We start from the raw sequence: 17,177 nt of genomic DNA on the forward strand, positions 1-17,177 counted from the left end.
CTATTGATTTGGTGTCGATCCCCTTGAGAGGATCGAAGGTTATCATCGGGATGGATTGGTTGGGTCCGAATGGGGCCGTGATTGATTGCGAGCGACAGATGGTGAGAGTTTGAACCCCAAGTGGAGGAGAACTGGTTATTACTGGTGAGAGAGCCTCGCGTGGGCCAGCTCTCTGTTCAGCTACGAGGGCCAAGAGATATCTACAACAGGGTTGTTATGGGTTCTTAGCTTATGTTTCTGACACGCGGGTTGACGACACGACGGAGTTGAGCAGGGTGCCCATTGTGCGGGATTTCCTGATGTTTTCCCCGAGGATTTTCCTGGAGTACCTCTCGGGAGATAGGTTGAGTATCGAATTGATCTGGTACCCGGTGTAGCTCCGATAGTCATGACGCCGTATCGCCTGGCACCACCTGAGATGCAGGAGTTGTCTACGCAGTTGTAGGAGATGCTAGACAAGGGATTTATTCGTCCGATTAGTTCTCCATGGGAGCACCGATCCTTTTTGTAAAGAAGAAATACAGTTCGCACAAAATGTGCATTGACTAATGGGAGTTCAATGACTAACGGTGAAGAACTGTTACCTACTCCCGAGGATCGACAATTTTGTTTGATCAACTTCAATGTGCGTCTTGGTTTTCCAAGATTAATCTACGATCAGGGTATCACCAGATGATGGTTACGTATGAGGATGTGCAATAGACAGCCTTCAAGACTCGTTATGGTCATTACGAGTTCGTGGTGATGCCATTCGGGCTCACCAATGCCCCAACAGCGTTCATGGACCTCATGAACCGGGTCTGCAGGCCGATGTTGGATCAGTCTGTGATTGTATCTATTAATGACATTATGGTCTATTCCAAGACCAAGGAGCAGCACGAGCAATATTTGTGAGAGGTGTTGGAGACCCAGAGGAGAGAGAGGCTTTATGCCAATTTCTCCAAATGCGAGTTCTGGTTGCATGAGGTGCAGTTTCTGGGGCACATCGTCAATCAGAGGGGAATCTTGGTTGACCCGACCAAGATCGAGGTGGTGATGCGTTAGAAGATTCTGAGGACTGCATCTGAGATTCGAAGTTTCTTAGCTCTCGCAGGGTTTCTCCAAGAAAGTTGTGCCTTTGACCCGTTTGACAAAGAAGAGTGTGACCTTTCGTTACGGCCTTATCAGTATTTAGCTTTTAAGACTCTGAGGCGGAGATTGTGTGAGGACCCGATTCTTACACTTCCTGAGGGTTTGGATGATTTTGTGGTTTACTGGGACGCCTCTATTACGGGTTTGGTAGTTGCACTTATGCAGAGGGGTCACGTGATTGCTTACACTTTGTGGCAGCTGAAGCCTCATGAGGCGAATTGCCCCAATCATGATTTGGAATTGGGGGCCGTGGTTTTTGCCCTCAAGATCTGGAGGCATTATTTTTATGGGGTCTGGTGTACTATCTACACCGACCACAAGATTTTGAGGTATTTGATGGATCATCCGAATCTGAATATGCAACAGCGGAGATGGTTGGACATGGTAAAAGATTACGATTGCGAGATCCTGTACCACCCTGGGAAGGCCGATGTGGTGGTCGATGCTTTAAGAAATAAGGAGGCAAGTACTCCTATCAAAGATGTTTGATTTAGGATGGTTGTCACCTCACCACTGATGGATTTGATCAAGGAAGCTCAGGTGGAGGGTTTGAGAAAGGAGAATTGGAAGGTCGAGCGGATCAGGGGAAAATTCCCTTGTTCTTCAGGGATAGCCGTGGATTGTTGACTTAATGTGGTAGAGTTTGGGTCCCGACATCAGGTGGGGTGAGACAGACGGTTTTGGAGGAGGCGCATAAGTCAAAGTTTTTTATCCATCTGGGGGCCACGAAGATGTATATGGATTTGAGGTTGAGTTATTGGTGGCCCTGTATGAAGAGGGAGATAGCTTGGTTTCTCGAGCAATGCCTGAATTTCAAGAAAGTCAAGGCCAAGCATCAGAGACTCCATGGCAAGATGCAGCCTTTACCTATTCCCATGTGAAAGTGGGAGGAGATCACTATGGATTTCATCACAAAATTGCCAAGGACGGAACATGGTGTTGATTCTATTTGGGTCATCGTGGACAGATTGACAAAGCGTGCACATTTCATTCTGATTGCCGAGAGCCTATCCATAGAAAAGCTAGTTGATATTTATGTTTGGGAGGTGGTAGTTCGGCACGGAGTGCCAGTTTCGATGGTCTCGGACGGGGTTTGTTTCACCTCCAGATTTTGGAGGAAGTTTCATGAGGAGTTGGGTACTCAGTTTCCTTTTAGTACAACATACCACCCTCATACCGATGGTCAGAGCGAGCGGACGATCCAAACACTCGAGGATATACTTCGGGCTTGTGTGTTGGATTTTGGAGGGAGTTGGGATACTTACCTTCCACTAGCCGAGTTCTCCTACAACAACAGTTATCATGCCAGTATTGATCGACCACCATATGATATGTTGTATGGGAGGAGGTGCAGGACCCCGGTTTTTTGAGGCGAGGTTGGTCATTGGGTTATAGGAAGCACTGAGGTGGTGCTTAAGACCACAATTTCTATTCAGTAGGTGCGCGACAGGTAGCAGGTCGCAAAGAGCCGACAAAAGATTTATGCGGATCGAAGACGTTCGGACCTCGAGTTTCATGTAGGGGAATTGGTGTTGCTGAAGGTGTCACATTGGAAAGGTGTCATTCGGTTACAGAAATGGGGCAAGTTGGGCCCCCGTTTTATTGGTCCTTTCAAGATTACGACCCGGGTGGGCAGGGTTGCGTACTAGCTGGATTTTCCTGATGAGCTCAGTCAGATCCATAACACTTTCCACGTGTCTCAGTTGCGGAAGTGTGTAGCCGATGATTCAGCAGTGATTTCGTTGGATGATATTCAAGTGGATGAGCGCCTGAATTATGTGGAGAGGTCGATTCCGATTCTCGACATGAAAAATAAGACTCTGCTTAATAAGGTGGTGAATCTGGTAAAGGTGCAATGGAAGCACCGAATTTGAGTCCTTATTATTAGCATTGGTGGACAAAAATGGATGTTGGGTTCCATTAAGATATGCTAAGGGTTAAAGATGTCAGCTTTATGTATTGAAACCCTAAAATGGACAAGATCTAGAAGTTAGACCTTATGACTGAATGGATTAAGAACTAAATGGCTTGGGGTGGCAAGCAGCGCAGTACGCTGAGCATACCAAGGGGGTATGCAGTGTGTACTAGCAAACGGTCGTGTACGTCGAGCATATAACGCGTATGCCGAGTGTACGCCTCACTGTGGCTTTTCGTGGACTTTTTGACTTCGGTTGGGCCTTAGCTAGGTTTTAATCATTGGGTTGTTGAAACATTAGTGGACCTCAGAACCTTATTAGTGGATCTTAAGTTGCATGAGTGGGAATTTATGGGCCTTAGGGGTCATTATTTCTTATTGGTCCAAGTCTGGGTAGGCCCATTATGGGAAGGGTAAAATGGACTGTTATCCTAGGAGTTTGGGTTTGGGATTTTGACCCATGGTTATGGTTTATAACCTAATTTTGATTAGGGTTATTTGTTTTTGTAAGTGTGGGATCTACCAGTTCTGTAGCAGAGCATCTAGTTATATATCAGTGGACTGAGGTGATTTTTCTCATTGTATCAATGGGTGGAAGGCACCTAGGCCGACCCATTATTTGTGATATAGGATGCTAACTATATTTATGATATGTGTATAAAATATTAGGATGTGGGCCCTGATAACTGTATGAAAGACCAGGATGTGGCCCCTAACATCTGTATGAAAGACCAGGATCTGGCCCCTGACACCTGTATGGAAGACCGGGATTTGGCCCTCGACAGGAAAATACTTGTAAGACTATATTTTGGCCCATAGCACTAACTTATTTGTGTTTGGTATGTGGTACTTTGGGGAAACTCACTAAGCTTTTGCTTAAAATTTATATTTATGGTTTTAGGTACTTCCGGTACTAAGGGGAAGGGCCCGACGTGATGGCACAACAATCTCCCCTCACTATTTTCCGCACTTTTTGATATTGTTACTCTGATGCTTTGGCATTATATTATGTGATGGTTTTTGGAACAATTTGATGATTGTAATTCTTGTTTAAAAAAAAATTGTCAAGGTTTTTAGGCTGTTACAATATAGCAATGATGCAAATCATTATCCTCGAGTCAAACCTCCAAAATCAATTAAAATCAACAAAACTTCTAAGTTTCGGTAATTTTAATAAAGGGTTCTAAGATCCCAAAAATAAATGCCAAAATCAAAGTCAAAGCCAACGTCAAAATCAAAGCCAATGTCAAAGTCAAAGCCAACATCAACATAATCAGATAAATCCTATGCAATTATTGTGGCCAAAATTTTAATAACAGTCACATACCGCTATTTGAAATCGTGGTTATCGCGGTGGTATAATGGTTTTTTAATATTACGTATAATTTATAATTTTATGTTATATATTTATATATAATTTATATATTAGAGTATTAATATTATATATTACACAAACATATGCGATATATGAACACAAATTAAGAATTTAGAATCATAACTTCATAAATTCACTAATTTATGTTCCTAAAGGCTAAATCACAAATTTACATTGAGTTAGTGATGGATTGCTTCTTTGCTTCATAAATTCACAAATTATATTGATTGCTTCATCAATTCACAAATTAACGAGTTCATAAGTATGGAGCATTGAAAGAGAAACATTTAACATTAAAGGATTAAAAGTAAACATCACATTTAACATTTAACATAGATTGACAACGAGTGATCGAAGCATTTGACAGTTATGAGTTTATAAATATAAATTGTAAAGCATTGTTGTAACACTCGAGTTTGGTAACTTTCTCATTTCACCCTTACTAATTAAAAAGATTGCAAAATGGTCCTTAAGCTAGTACGCGAGGTGTGCTAGGAAGTACGCTTGGCGTACTAGCCCGAAGTTGATTGCGCCTTTGGTCTACGTACGCTAGACGTACATTGAGTACGCATGGTGTACATAAGGATAATGAAAACCTAATTTCTAGGGTACTTCACCCTATTTAAGCCCTTATTATAACCTCATTTGATCATGTTTAGACAGCCTCCACCCTCCCTTGTCCAGAAATCGAAACCATAGTGAGTCCTTGAGAGTTTTGAGCCATAAAGTGTGTTTGTTGGTGCTTTATGAAGGAGGAGAAGAAGTGGACCATTTTGAGTTGTGCTTGGAGCTTGAGGATCCTGGATTAGTTCATCATTTGCTAACCTTTTGCGGTAAAAAGCTCACAACTTGCTAATCTATGATTCTAGATCCAGTTAGGTTTCCATTTTATGCTTTTTGAGTCCTTGGAGTGATTGATGAGCTTCTTGATTCACTCTAGAACTGATTGATGGTAGATCTTGGTTTCTTTTAGTCTCTTTGTCTATAAAGGTTCAAACATTGTGGTGATTATGGACTCATGCATGTGTTAAGACCGTTTATTAAGCTCTTTTGAGCTCTAGAACCCCATTAAGCCATGCAGGCACATAAAGCTGCCAACTTTACATGATAAGTCACCTTAAGGAAGTCAGACCTGAGAGTTGGGTCGAAGTCTTAATTGAATAAGTGCTTAATTGATGAGGTTGGCCAACTGGTGAGTACGCTGGGCGTACCAAGCTGGTACACTGCACGTACTTGCCCAAGGACGTGTACGCTGAGCGTACGAGGTGAGTACGCCCCGTGTACTTAGCATATGGGCTTCAAACTATTGGGCTCTCTATTTTGGGCCATGTTTGGACTTTAGGTGAATAGGGCCTTGTTGGGCCATTAGATTTTATTTGGGCTGATACTTTTATTTTGGGATTCACTTGGATAAGGCCCACGAAGGGATTTGGCCCAATTTTGAAAATTGGGCCATATTTGGGCTTTGGGTGACCATTTTGGAATTGGGCCTTTTGTATAGTTGGTTTGGGTCTTGGCCTTGGGCCAAATTAGGAAAAAAGGGTATAATCGTCTTTTACCCTAGTTTTGTTTAATGGTTATGGATTGGAATCCAATTATTAATTGGATGTTATTGGTATTGACAACGTGGGGATTTGTCGGACCAGCTGCCATAGATTTATTAGTGTGATTCAGCAGCTCGAGGTGAGTTTTCTCACTAAGTTTAGTGGGTCTAAGGCACCAATGTCGGCCCATGATCTATTATGTTAGTATGCTAGATGTTTGTGTGACTCTTGCATGTGTATGTGCTTATATGTCTGTTGGCCGGGCCCCGATGGTTATTTTGTATGCAAATATCTTGTCATGCTTATATGATCTGTATGTTAGGTGGGGCCCGTTATGTGAGTTAGGGCGATGCCCGTTATACTCAGTGGGCGGGGCCCGTTATGCGAGTTAGGGCGAGGCCCGTTATACTCAGTGGGCAGGGCCCGTTACGCGAGTTAGGGTAGGGCCCGTTACACTCATCGGGCGAGGCCCATGATCTGTTTGATATGTGTGGTATGTGGTATTTGGGAGAAACTCACTAAACTTTGTGTTTACGATTTTCAGTTTATGCTTTAGGTACTTCTGGTGCAAAAAGAAAGAGCTCCGGGTGATTGCAGTGCACACACGTTACTGTTCCACATTTCATGATAACTCTGATATTTGTGATGTTTTGATACATTGTTCCAGTTGAGATTTGTGATGAAGTTTTGAATATTTTTTTTATTAAATTAAAAATAAAATTTGTGGGTCTTATTTTTAGGACGTTACAATTATATGTCGCAGTGTAAGTGTGTGTAGAAAGGAAAGAAATAAAGGACACAATACATGCATGGTAGTGTGGAGTAGCCAAATGGCCCAAAAGTGAACGGTAGTGAAAAATTGCCTGTAGCGCCGCTATAGCAGTGATGCGTATCACAGTAAATAGCTCTCAATAGCGCCGCTCATAGTGTCACCGCTATTCATAAATGCTATTTTGAAATAGCGGTTTTGTACCTCTGATAAACGCTATGACGTCGCTATAGTACCGCTATAGCACGCTATTGATAACATATGATAAATCAACAACGTCAATATAAGCTAGCTAACAAACTTTATATCCATGCGACCATTTCGAAGTCAACTACAACTTTTCTATATAAAACATGCTCATTTTTTTTATAACACGACAAACATGAGGGTATATAACTCGTAAACACGAAAAATCACCGAACTTATAGATCCTTATTATTTCATTATATAATTATCAAAAGTCACAAAAAACAAGTGTTACAGCAACTTAGGGTTCCATTTTCCCAAATTCACAATTAAAGGTGGAATCAACGATTATGAAGGTGGAATCAGGGTTGATCCAAGTTGATTTGAGGCTCGGGCAAAACCAAATGAGGTCTTTCAAATTCAATAATTGTATATGATAATACAATGATATATAAAGTGGGTTTAAAGAATGTGAGTTAAATATTAAAATCAATACAACTGCTCGCTGTGAAAAAAAAAATGAAAAAGCAAACCAAAAAACTAAACAATCGAACCATTTTGAAAACCATCGGTTTGGTTTTTGCATTAAGAAAGTTTGATCTTTTTGGTTTGGTCTTTGTTATAAAAAACTTGAAAAATAGGATCGAACTGGACTATCCAAGCAACGTCCTTTTATATAAATTTAATTGATTAGTATATTAAAAATTAAAATAAATAATATATTTTATAATATTATTGAAAACTACGAGAATAAAAATATGTTTACGTTATATAAAAGCTAATATACGGCCATTTTGAGTCGAATATTAAAAAAATGCTAATAGAATAATATCCAAGTTTGTTGACGTATCGAATATAAAAAGATTTGTGTTTAAAACCACGTGGTTTACTATTTACGTAAAACGATATGAATGAAAAAAACATAGTACAAGGGTCTCAAATCGGATAACCAATTGCAAATAAATAAAGAATTAAGATGAACTATTAATCTACTAATTGCAAATAACCAATGGCAAATAAACGCCGATTGTTTTCCATTTTTGTTTATATTTTATTTTTTTTATATGTTTTATTGGCTATTGAAATAAAACATGGGCTTTAGATACCTAGATTTGTATATTATTGTTAGACATATTAAAGACAAGGTGTGAGGGTGGGTCATTTTAGATATTAAAGGTCGTTCCTAAATAATTTTTATTTATAAGATAGGGGTGAGCAAAAACCGAACCGATAAAATAAAACCGCAAAAATCGTAATAAACCGTAACCGAAAAACCGAAACCGACAAAAAAACCGATGGTGCGGATTTTATTTTTTTGAAAAACCGAATTTATTGGTGCGGTGCGGTTTTTATATAGAAACCGGAGCACCAAAACCGAACCGCACCGCAAGCTTATTAACAATAAAATAAATCATTAATTTATATTATACAATTATACATATTATTTAAAAAACTAATAAATTCTAATTTATACATATATTATATATTGAACTTGACGGTAATTAGTAATTAGGTATTAGGTTTAGTAGGTGAGTTTATCACTTTGTGTTTGTGACTTAATGATTATGTGTAAAGTGTAAAAACTATGTGGACTACAATTTGCAAGCTTGTAACTTCAAAGCACAAATTGAATAAAAAAATGAACTTGTAAATATGGGTTGCAAATGAAGTGATCAAGTAAACAATATAAAAAACTCAAAATTACAGCTTCTAAATGTGAAGAAACGAAATGACATCATGTCATACAATCATAAATCTTCACATGAACATCACGGTTAAAAAAATCGTACCGCTGAACATAAAAAACCGCACCATATGTTTGACTTGGTTTAAAACCGACACCGAACCGGTACAAACCGAAACCGCACTCAAAAACCGCAAAACCGAACCATTGAAAAACCGCACCCAACGGTTTCTAGAATTCAAAAACCGCACATTGCGGTTTGCGGTTCGGTTTGGCCCTAAAACCGCACCAAACCGCATTTTTATTTGGGTCAAGTCTTGTATAAGTGTAGCCTCGCCATTGCATTTTATTGACATATATATTGTTTTTAAAATGTTCATATGTACATGTATTTAAACATAAGGAATATTTGTTGAAAACCAAACACAATTACCATTACAACTTTCCAGTAACTTAATTATCATAACTTTATTGGTATTATATATTTTTAAATTTTGGCTAAAAAGAAAGCAAACATGAGATTTTGAAATTAGGTGACAGAAAAAACATCACTATGAAAGTTAATATACATAGCGTCTATATATCAACAAAACTATCGACAAACTTCCGTATTTAATTAGATGAAAAACTGAAACTACAAGAATCGAACCTAATACAAATAGCCATGCTTCGTAATCAACTCAGCTAAAAGATGTTTACCAACATACTAGCATATATATATATATATATATATATATATATATATATATATATATATATATATATATATATATATATATATATATATATATATAATTAATTAATTTTTAGGTCCAAACTATTACGAGGAGGCCAAGGTCTCTTTCCCATCTTGCCCCCTATTGGGCCGGGCCTGGAAGAAATGATAATGAATTGATGTTTTAGAGCATAATAACCTATTCTTCAAAAGTCAAAACTCACCCAAACCCTAGGTCAAAATTTTTAGAAATCAAGGAGAAAGATTCTCTCTCTCTCATATTCATATCTTTGACAATTCACCTATTTAAACGCTTCAAATTGTTATTTGTTCATATTGACCATCACTTTAACTAGGCACTTATTCCAAGTCTCAAATTCATAAGTAAAGTCTCACTTTATAAATATCCGAAGAATATGGTCCTTTGACTAAGTCAAACAAAGCATAACAAGTTTAACCTAATTTACATTTTTAGTCTCTATTTCTATATTTTCAACTTAAAGTCCAGATAAGTTTTCAACTCCATAAATCTTAATAAATAATATTAGGATGGTTTATATATAAAATTTAACTCTTCAAAACTAGTTATTTATTTATTATTTAATTTTCCAAAATTTTTATTTTTACCAAAAATGGACAAATTTCCAAGCCCAAAAGGGATGTTACATGAGACATGTTGGTTCACGATATAGACTAGGTAATTGAATGACCGGAATAAAAATGTAAGTGAATGGTATAAACAAACAACACGATTACACACACAAAATTCCCTCCAATGATTTTGTACTAACGCAACACAAACATTGTTAATCTAAATAACTTTTGCAACTGACGAGTTCCATACATGTTTTAGAGAGTCCAACAAACTCAAGATTTTATTAAATCCAACAAAAAATCAATTAACAATCTTTTGAAACATCAATTGTTAAATCAAAATTAGCATTTCTCAGGCATCCGCCTAAGGCATTTATTAAAAAAGAAAAGAGTAAAAAACATACTAGTCATCAAATCACCGGAAATGATTTATAATACGTTGGAACTGCCTTAATCTAATACGAATTAGGTGAACTAAAGAGACCATAAAGGTTAGAGTGGAAGTGGCCGCACTAATAATAAATAGACCACCAAATTTATCAAGCGTCACAGCGTGGGGAATTGTAGAATTTCTGGAAGGAAGAGATATTCGATTCTCATACCACTTGTTTTCCAAACTTCCTAGAGTTCCGTCTAACCTTATCTTGGCGATTTCTCTTGACACGTCTTCAACAAGCGGGGAACCTTTTTGGAATATCTGAATTACATGTTAACCATGGGCGTATATGACAATATGAAACACGATTTGTAATTCATGTGCTACTAAGAAAAATGTAAAATTATGTCTGTCATATGGTTTAAGAGATATGTTTTAAAGTGTTTTTTATACATCTGAAACATTCTTTTCTATAAAGCAAAAAAAAATTAAAAAAAATATAGAACATCATGCAATCAATGACAAAACCACCAATTACTTTGTTATGTAATAATGCATGGGGAAGTGATGAAGAGGAAGGGGTACTTACAAAGGCAAAACCAGAAGTGATAGGTAGAGAGGAGACCAAGCCACAATCACCAGAGTACCTGCTAAGAAACATCTTGATGTATGGAATTTCATCAACAATGGCATCAGCACCACTATCATCTGATAAAGCATGAGCATAATCCTGGTATGAGTAGTATGGACTGTGCTTCCAATTTTCGAAGTGCATGTTGTTGACTGTCACTCCTTTCATAAAATCGCCTCCATGAAACCCCACAAGTCCTCCCTTTCATGCCGATTCAAATTGCTCTACTGTCAACTGTGAAGTCAAAAAGGCATCGTAGCCTGTGAACAAGATAAGCACCACAATGAACCAGATGAACATTACAAATTTTGACAGATTCCTTGAAAGCTCGTCTTCTACAATACAAATGCAAATCACTGTGAGATATTTATTAATTTCTATTTCAGAGAGTAAAAGCATCTTAGAGAGAAAGAGGGAGAACTTTGAGCAAATAAAATGATCAGTAGGAAGGTCCAGCCGGATAGTAGTTTTCCATTTTGCTGAGTTGTTGAACCATTCGAATCTGGATTCATACGTTCGATAGCCCAAACAATGAAGACATTGAAGATAAGAGAACCAATAGCAACTAGCCATAGATAAATGTCCATCAGCGGCCTCAAGAAGAACCATATGTTTTTCTTCTTGATTCTAGCTAGTGTTCCTACACTCAAGTCAGTGTAAGTTGCTGTAAAGTCAACATACTTAGATCTATTGGCCAAAATTGTTGAATCACACACGACTGCATCAATTTCCTGTCACGAAGCAAATCCATAGACTACAAAATTAGATGTCTTCCCAAGTAAATCATATGGTTGATGTTAAACTTGTAGTCAGAAACAAACATATATATACCTCATTGTACACCTTCTGCACAAGATCGTCGTAAGTGCAATTCTCAAATAAAATGAATGTGTATGGCTCTTCATATGGCAATGCACGAATACAAGTATTAAATACATCTATGGAGAACCAAGTGGCAGTTGTAACATTTTTCTTAACATCATGTTCTACATCCATGAAATACCTAAAGTTTTTAGTCTTCAGAACACCAATTTTTAACCCATCCTTTTGGAGTAGTTGTAGACCCTCCGGGCCAGATAACAGCTTCAGACGCTAGACTAGGATATAAACGGTCGATGTTAATATCTGAGTGTGCTCTCCTAATTCCTTCTGATAATGTCCAATATCCTACTCTCCTCTCACCATTGTCTACCGCATTCATAATCTCATATCCATTGGATAATACTTTTCCTTCACTAAGCTGAAAATCACCACTTATACCTTTAAATCCAATTTTCAAAACTTCATGTTAAAGCATAGAACCATTATGTGGGACTCCAACCTTCTCTACAGACTCCGCAAGTGCCCGAATTGTATCATATGCCCATAAGTCAGGCACAGGCAATTCTTTTGTTATTGAGGTGAAATTATTTCTGTAAAAGAAATTGTGCCATTTTGTTGTTAAGCTATACAGTCTGTCCGTGTTGGTGATCAAGCCAATACAACAGTGAAGTAACAAAGAAATAACAGGGGTAACAACTGAATGAGGCAGTCGAATGATTATTATTATTGAATGAAGAATAGCAACCTAATAATTACAGTTAATGTACAAGGGAATTTCAACTGAATACTGTAACCTCAAAGCTATGCCTTTTAAACTAGTAAAAACTAATAGAAAAGAGAAATACTAGGAACAATCCTTTTTCCAACGGTCATGACTCCCATGTGCTCTATTTTTCCTAATTACCAGGTCAACCTTTGACCAACATTTCTCCCCCTCAAGGTTGACCTTTCTTCTTCAGATCTTCTATGCCAATAAGTGCCCTCATCTCAGCAAACTTTATCCTTGGCATTGCTTTTATTAACACATTAGCCTTCTGTTGATCTCCACTCACATGTTCCATCTGGATGTGTTCCCTTTCGACACACATACGAATAAAGTGGAACCTTGTATCTATGTGTTTGCTTCTACCATGGAACACTGGATTCCTTATGAGGGCTATAGTTGATTGGTTATCAATCAATAGCTTCACCTTCTGTGCTTTCCTTCCCATCAGCTCACTGAACAAATTTCTTAACCACAGACCTTGGCACACAGCTGCGGCTGCAGCCATATACTCAGCCTAGCATTAGCTGAGAGCCACAGTTTTCTGCTTCTGTGATGCCCATGTTATGAGGTTTCCTGAGTAGTAATAGGCTACACCAGTGGTTCCTCTCCCATCTTCACGGTCACTGCTGTAGCTACTGTCACTATAACCCACGAGTTTTCCATCACCACCCCTGCGATACATTAGCCCAAACTCAGTTGTCCCCTTTACATATCTCAGGATATATTTTATAGCAGCATAATGGCTTTGTTTGGGGTCTTGCATAAACTTGCTCACCGCTCCAATACTGTAGTTTAGGTCTTGTCTTGTGTGGACCAGGTATCTTAAACTCCCAACAAGCTTTCTGTACATTGTTGTATTCACGGGTTCACCATTTTCATCTTTGGTTAAGTGGAGTTTTGGCTCCATTGGGTACTGTGAACTATTGCAGCCTTCCATCCCTGATACCTTTAGGATACTTTTAGCATATCCCTTTTGTGTGAGCATTATACCATCCTTACCCGGTGATACTTCAAGTTCCAGATAGTATGATAGCAATCCGAAATCACTCATGTCAAACAATCGTTTCATTCTATTCTTGAAATCCTAGATTCCCTTCTCATTTGACCCAGTGACTATAAGATCATCTACATATACACCAACTATGAGAATCAAGTTGGGTTTGTGTACCTTGTAGACGGCTTGCTCTTGAGCAAATCTGATAAATCCAGTGGGCTGAGTTACGTAAACTTCCTCCTTAAGATCGCCGTGTAGGAACCCTGACTTGACATCCAGGTGATGTACAAGCCAATTTTCTTTTGTTGCTAACGAGAGGATCAGTCTTATTGTCTCCAACCTAGCGACTGGTGCAAAAGCTTCATCAAAATCGATGCCCCCTTTCTTAAACGTACCCCTTGGCCACCAATCGGGCCTTGTGTTTGATTACTTCTCCAAATGCATTCCTTTTTAGCTTGAATACCCACTTTAGCCCTATTGCCTTGCGATTTGGGGGCAATTTGGCTAAGGACCAGGTATTGTTTCTTTCAATCGACTCCAATTCCAATTTCATGGCCTGCTTCCAATCTTTTTTTGCCGCTGCTTCTTCATAGGTCGTAGGTTCATCATCGATCAACAATAGTTCCTGGTCTTTCTCATACAGCTCCTGTATTTCAGCCTCGTCCAATCTTCTTGTATTCTCGTAGATTTCATTGAGTGATAGAAATCCTTTCGCTGATGTGTCGTCATACGAGGCTACAGACCCAGTTTCTGCCGATGCTTGACCTGGAGGTGATGATCGCGACCCCAATCTGTGCGAGCTTTGCTATGGCGTATCTTTAAACGACGGACTGTGAGTTTCGTGGTCTAGGCGAAAGTCACCATGTAACGTCGTCAATGGATCTTCACTCACATTATCTTCTGGATCGACTTCTTGGGCCGGTTGCGATTGGGCTGCCATACCGATCACAACATTAGTCCAATAAGGGGTTGTAAGAGGCTCCCCCATTGTATCGTTACTCCATGCCCAAGGTTTTGCTTCGTTGAACATTACGTCTCTAGCTACTACTATCCGTCGACTACTGGGATTATACATACGGTATCCCTTAGTTCCTTTTTTAGTTACCAAATACACCATAGCCTCACTCCGATCGCTCAATTTTGTTAGGCCACGCAGCTTCTTGACGAATCCTACACACCCAAAGACCTTCAGCTGTGCTAAGGACGGCTTGGAACCCTTCCAGGCTTCATATGGAGCTACGTTCTTTAACGCCTTCGTCCTAATTCTGTTATGCAACTACACTGAGTGTCTCACTGCTTCGCCCCAAAAGTTATCTGGTAGTGCCATGGCCTTGAGCAGGGACCTTGTCATCTCTAGGACTATTCGATTGCGCCTCTCCACAACGCCATTTTGTTGGGGCGTGTGTGGAGTCATCAATTGCCTACGTATTCCAGCTTGTTCACAGAAATTAGCGAACTGGGTAGAGTTAAACTCGCCTCCCCGGTCAGTTCGTAACATCTTGATCTTATACTCACATTCCCCTTTAATTCGTGACTTGAATTTATGGAAGATGTTGAAGGCCTCATCTTTGGTTTTGATCAGGTACACCCACATGTAACGTGAGTAGTCATCTACAATTAACAGGAACTATTGATTACCACCTTTTGTTGCAGGTGTAATGGGTCCACAGAGGTCTGTGTGCAACAGCTGGAGTGGGTCTTTTGCTCTCCACTGGGTCACCTTTGGGAAGCTTTGTCTTGCCTGCTTGCTTACCATACAGCCTCCGCAGACTTGTGATGGGTGAGTCAACTGGGGCATACCTGTCACCATTCCTTTACGTGTCATCTCTCCAAGTAACTTGAAGTTTGTGTGATCCATACGTGCATGTCATAACCATGAGTCATCATCTATACTCATGGCCAGACATACAGGCTTCCCAGGCGTAAGCCTTATTTTATAAAGTCTATTCTTGGACCTTTGCACTTTCATAACTAGGCAGCCTGCTTCATCATACATTCTCAAAAACTCTTTCTTCATGCCTATGTCATACCCCTCCTCAGTCATTTGTCCTAGACTGATTATATTGTTGTGTAGGGCAGGTATATAATACACGTTTGGGATGACAAGTTGGTCGCCATTCTTACAGTCAAACAAGAGAGTGCCCTTTTCTTTGATCGGAACCTTAGACCCATCTCCGAATCGAACCTGCCCAGTTACTTTCTCGTCAAGTTCAGAAAATAAGGCCTTGCATCCGGTCATATGGTTACTAGCCCCATTGTCTAGATACCATATGTTTTCATCATTACTCTCCTTTAGTTGACTTGGGTAGACTTTTTCTTCATTCAAGAGGACCACTTCAATATTCTTTTCTCCACAAATAGTCAGTAACAGAGTTGGTTCATCTTCATCAGCAACCAAATTTACTTTTTGGTCCTGCTGCTTCTTTGCCTTGCATTCAGATGCAAAGTGGCCAAGCTCTTGGCATTCAAATCATCTTATGTTACTCTTGTCTCGTGGCTTTTTGTTGGTATTGCTTGCTTCCTGTCGTGAGTCACCACCCCAACGCCCACCTCTGCTACGGGACGACCCTTGCCCTCGTGAGCTGCCTCTTCCACCTCGGTTGTTGTTTCCGCCCCTTCCTCGACCAACAGTTGAGTTTGGATTGCTTGGACTCCGGTGGGTTGATGAGCTTTCCGCCTTGGCAAGTAGCAAGGCGTTATCTGCCTGTGTGCTTGCCTTTCGGAGCCGAAGCTGGTCTTCATATGCCTTCAAATGCCCAATTGCCTTTTCAAATGGCATTGATTCCATGTCACAGCTTTGTTCAATCAATGCCACCAGGTTTATGAACCTTTCTGGGACTGTATCAAACAGCTTCCTTACCAGTTCTTCATCTTCCAATATTGCCCCTGCACTTCCAAACTTTGAGATTATGGCTGATATCTTTCCCGCATAATCATCTATGGTTTCTGTTTCCTTCATTTGGAGTGCTTCAAACCACTTTTCAGTACCCGCAGCCTTGCCTTTTGGACTCGCTCTGCACCCACATATCGTGACTTTAGAGAGTCCCAAACCTCCTTGACTGTCTTTTTCTTGGCAGCCTGTGCAAGTATCTCTTATGGGATAGATTGGAAAATGAAAGCTCGAGCCTGCTTGCTCTTTTTCTCATCCACAACCACTCCGGTTGGTGGCTCAATGGTATCCCACAAACCTTGGGCATCCATTATTGCTTCCATTTTTATTGACCATGTATTGTAGTTCAGTGAGGTCAACATCGGGCATTGAAGAGTGAACGGGCTATCTTTGGGCGGATTGGATGATGTTGAAGCTGTCATCTTGTTGAATCGAAGGTACTTAGGCATACAAGTAATCAGGATCTTTTGCTCTGATACCAAATGTTGGTGATCAAGCCAATACAACAGTGAAATAACAAAGAAATAATAGGGGTGACAACTGAATGAGGCAGTCAAATGATTATTATTATTGAATGAAGAATAGCAACCTAATGATTACAATTGTTGTACAAGGGAATTTCGACTGATTACTGTAACCTAAAAGCTATGCCTTTTAAACTAGCAAAAACTAACATATTAGAGAAATACTAGGAACAATCCTTTTTCCAACGGTCATGACTCCCATGTGCTTTATTTTTCCTAATTACCAGGTCAACCTTTGACCAACAGTCTGATGGTGGAACA

The 17,177-nt window shown here is 39.5% G+C and overlaps 2 protein-coding genes and 1 pseudogene across 3 annotated transcripts; all 3 read right to left on the reverse strand.

Moving 5' to 3' along the window:
• Positions 1–10,211: 10,211 nt before the first annotated feature.
• Positions 10,212–14,359, reverse strand: LOC145129889 (glutamate receptor 1.4-like). 2 transcript variants are annotated; one of them, XR_013717712.1, is made up of 4 exons: positions 11,752–14,359; positions 11,342–11,651; positions 10,879–11,255; positions 10,218–10,610 (listed from the first exon to the last, which is right to left on the reverse strand). XR_013717712.1 is itself a non-coding variant. In XM_079064721.1 (3 exons), exons 1-3 carry the CDS (start codon positions 11,914–11,916, stop codon positions 11,125–11,127), a joined length of 606 nt encoding a protein of 201 aa, XP_078920847.1. In that variant the 5' UTR covers positions 11,917–14,359; the 3' UTR covers positions 10,212–11,124. The 2 variants fall into 2 exon arrangements, 1 of the variants encoding a protein (XP_078920847.1); XM_079064721.1 differs by having other exon boundaries at positions 10,212–11,255.
• On the reverse strand, positions 13,029–13,577 carry LOC145131178 (secreted RxLR effector protein 161 pseudogene; annotated as a pseudogene).
• A 1,010-nt stretch (positions 14,360–15,369) lies between the features above and the next one.
• On the reverse strand, positions 15,370–16,814 carry LOC145131179 (uncharacterized). Its single transcript, XM_079065909.1, has 3 exons — positions 16,691–16,814; positions 16,053–16,580; positions 15,370–15,959 (listed from the first exon to the last, which is right to left on the reverse strand). The coding sequence occupies exons 1-3, from the start codon at positions 16,812–16,814 to the stop codon at positions 15,370–15,372; spliced, it is 1,242 nt and encodes a 413-aa protein (XP_078922035.1).
• Positions 16,815–17,177: the final 363 nt, after the last annotated feature.

Source organism: Lactuca virosa, chromosome 8, assembly GCF_052849685.1.
Source record: "Lactuca virosa cultivar CGN04683 chromosome 8, Lactuca_virosa_CGN04683_v6, whole genome shotgun sequence".
Taxonomy (NCBI): domain Eukaryota; kingdom Viridiplantae; phylum Streptophyta; class Magnoliopsida; order Asterales; family Asteraceae; genus Lactuca; species Lactuca virosa.

Excerpts from the sequence above, each read along its gene's own strand:
- LOC145129889 (XM_079064721.1), bottom strand. The coding sequence starts at position 11,916 with ATGGATGTAGAACATGATGTTAAGAAAAATGTTACAACTGCCACTTGG. Across the intron at positions 11,652-11,751 it reads TGCAGAAGGTGTACAATGAG|GAAATTGATGCAGTCGTGTG; the intron begins GTATATATATGT and ends GCTTCGTGACAG. Across the intron at positions 11,256-11,341 it reads GATCATTTTATTTGCTCAAA|AAGACGAGCTTTCAAGGAAT; the intron begins GTTCTCCCTCTT and ends TTTGTATTGTAG.
- LOC145131179 (XM_079065909.1), bottom strand. The coding sequence starts at position 16,814 with ATGACAGCTTCAACATCATCCAATCCGCCCAAAGATAGCCCGTTCACT. Across the intron at positions 16,581-16,690 it reads AGCAATAATGGATGCCCAAG|GCTGCCAAGAAAAAGACAGT; the intron begins GTTTGTGGGATA and ends ATACTTGCACAG. Across the intron at positions 15,960-16,052 it reads AGGGTCGTCCCGTAGCAGAG|AGCTTGGCCACTTTGCATCT; the intron begins GTGGGCGTTGGG and ends TTGAATGCCAAG.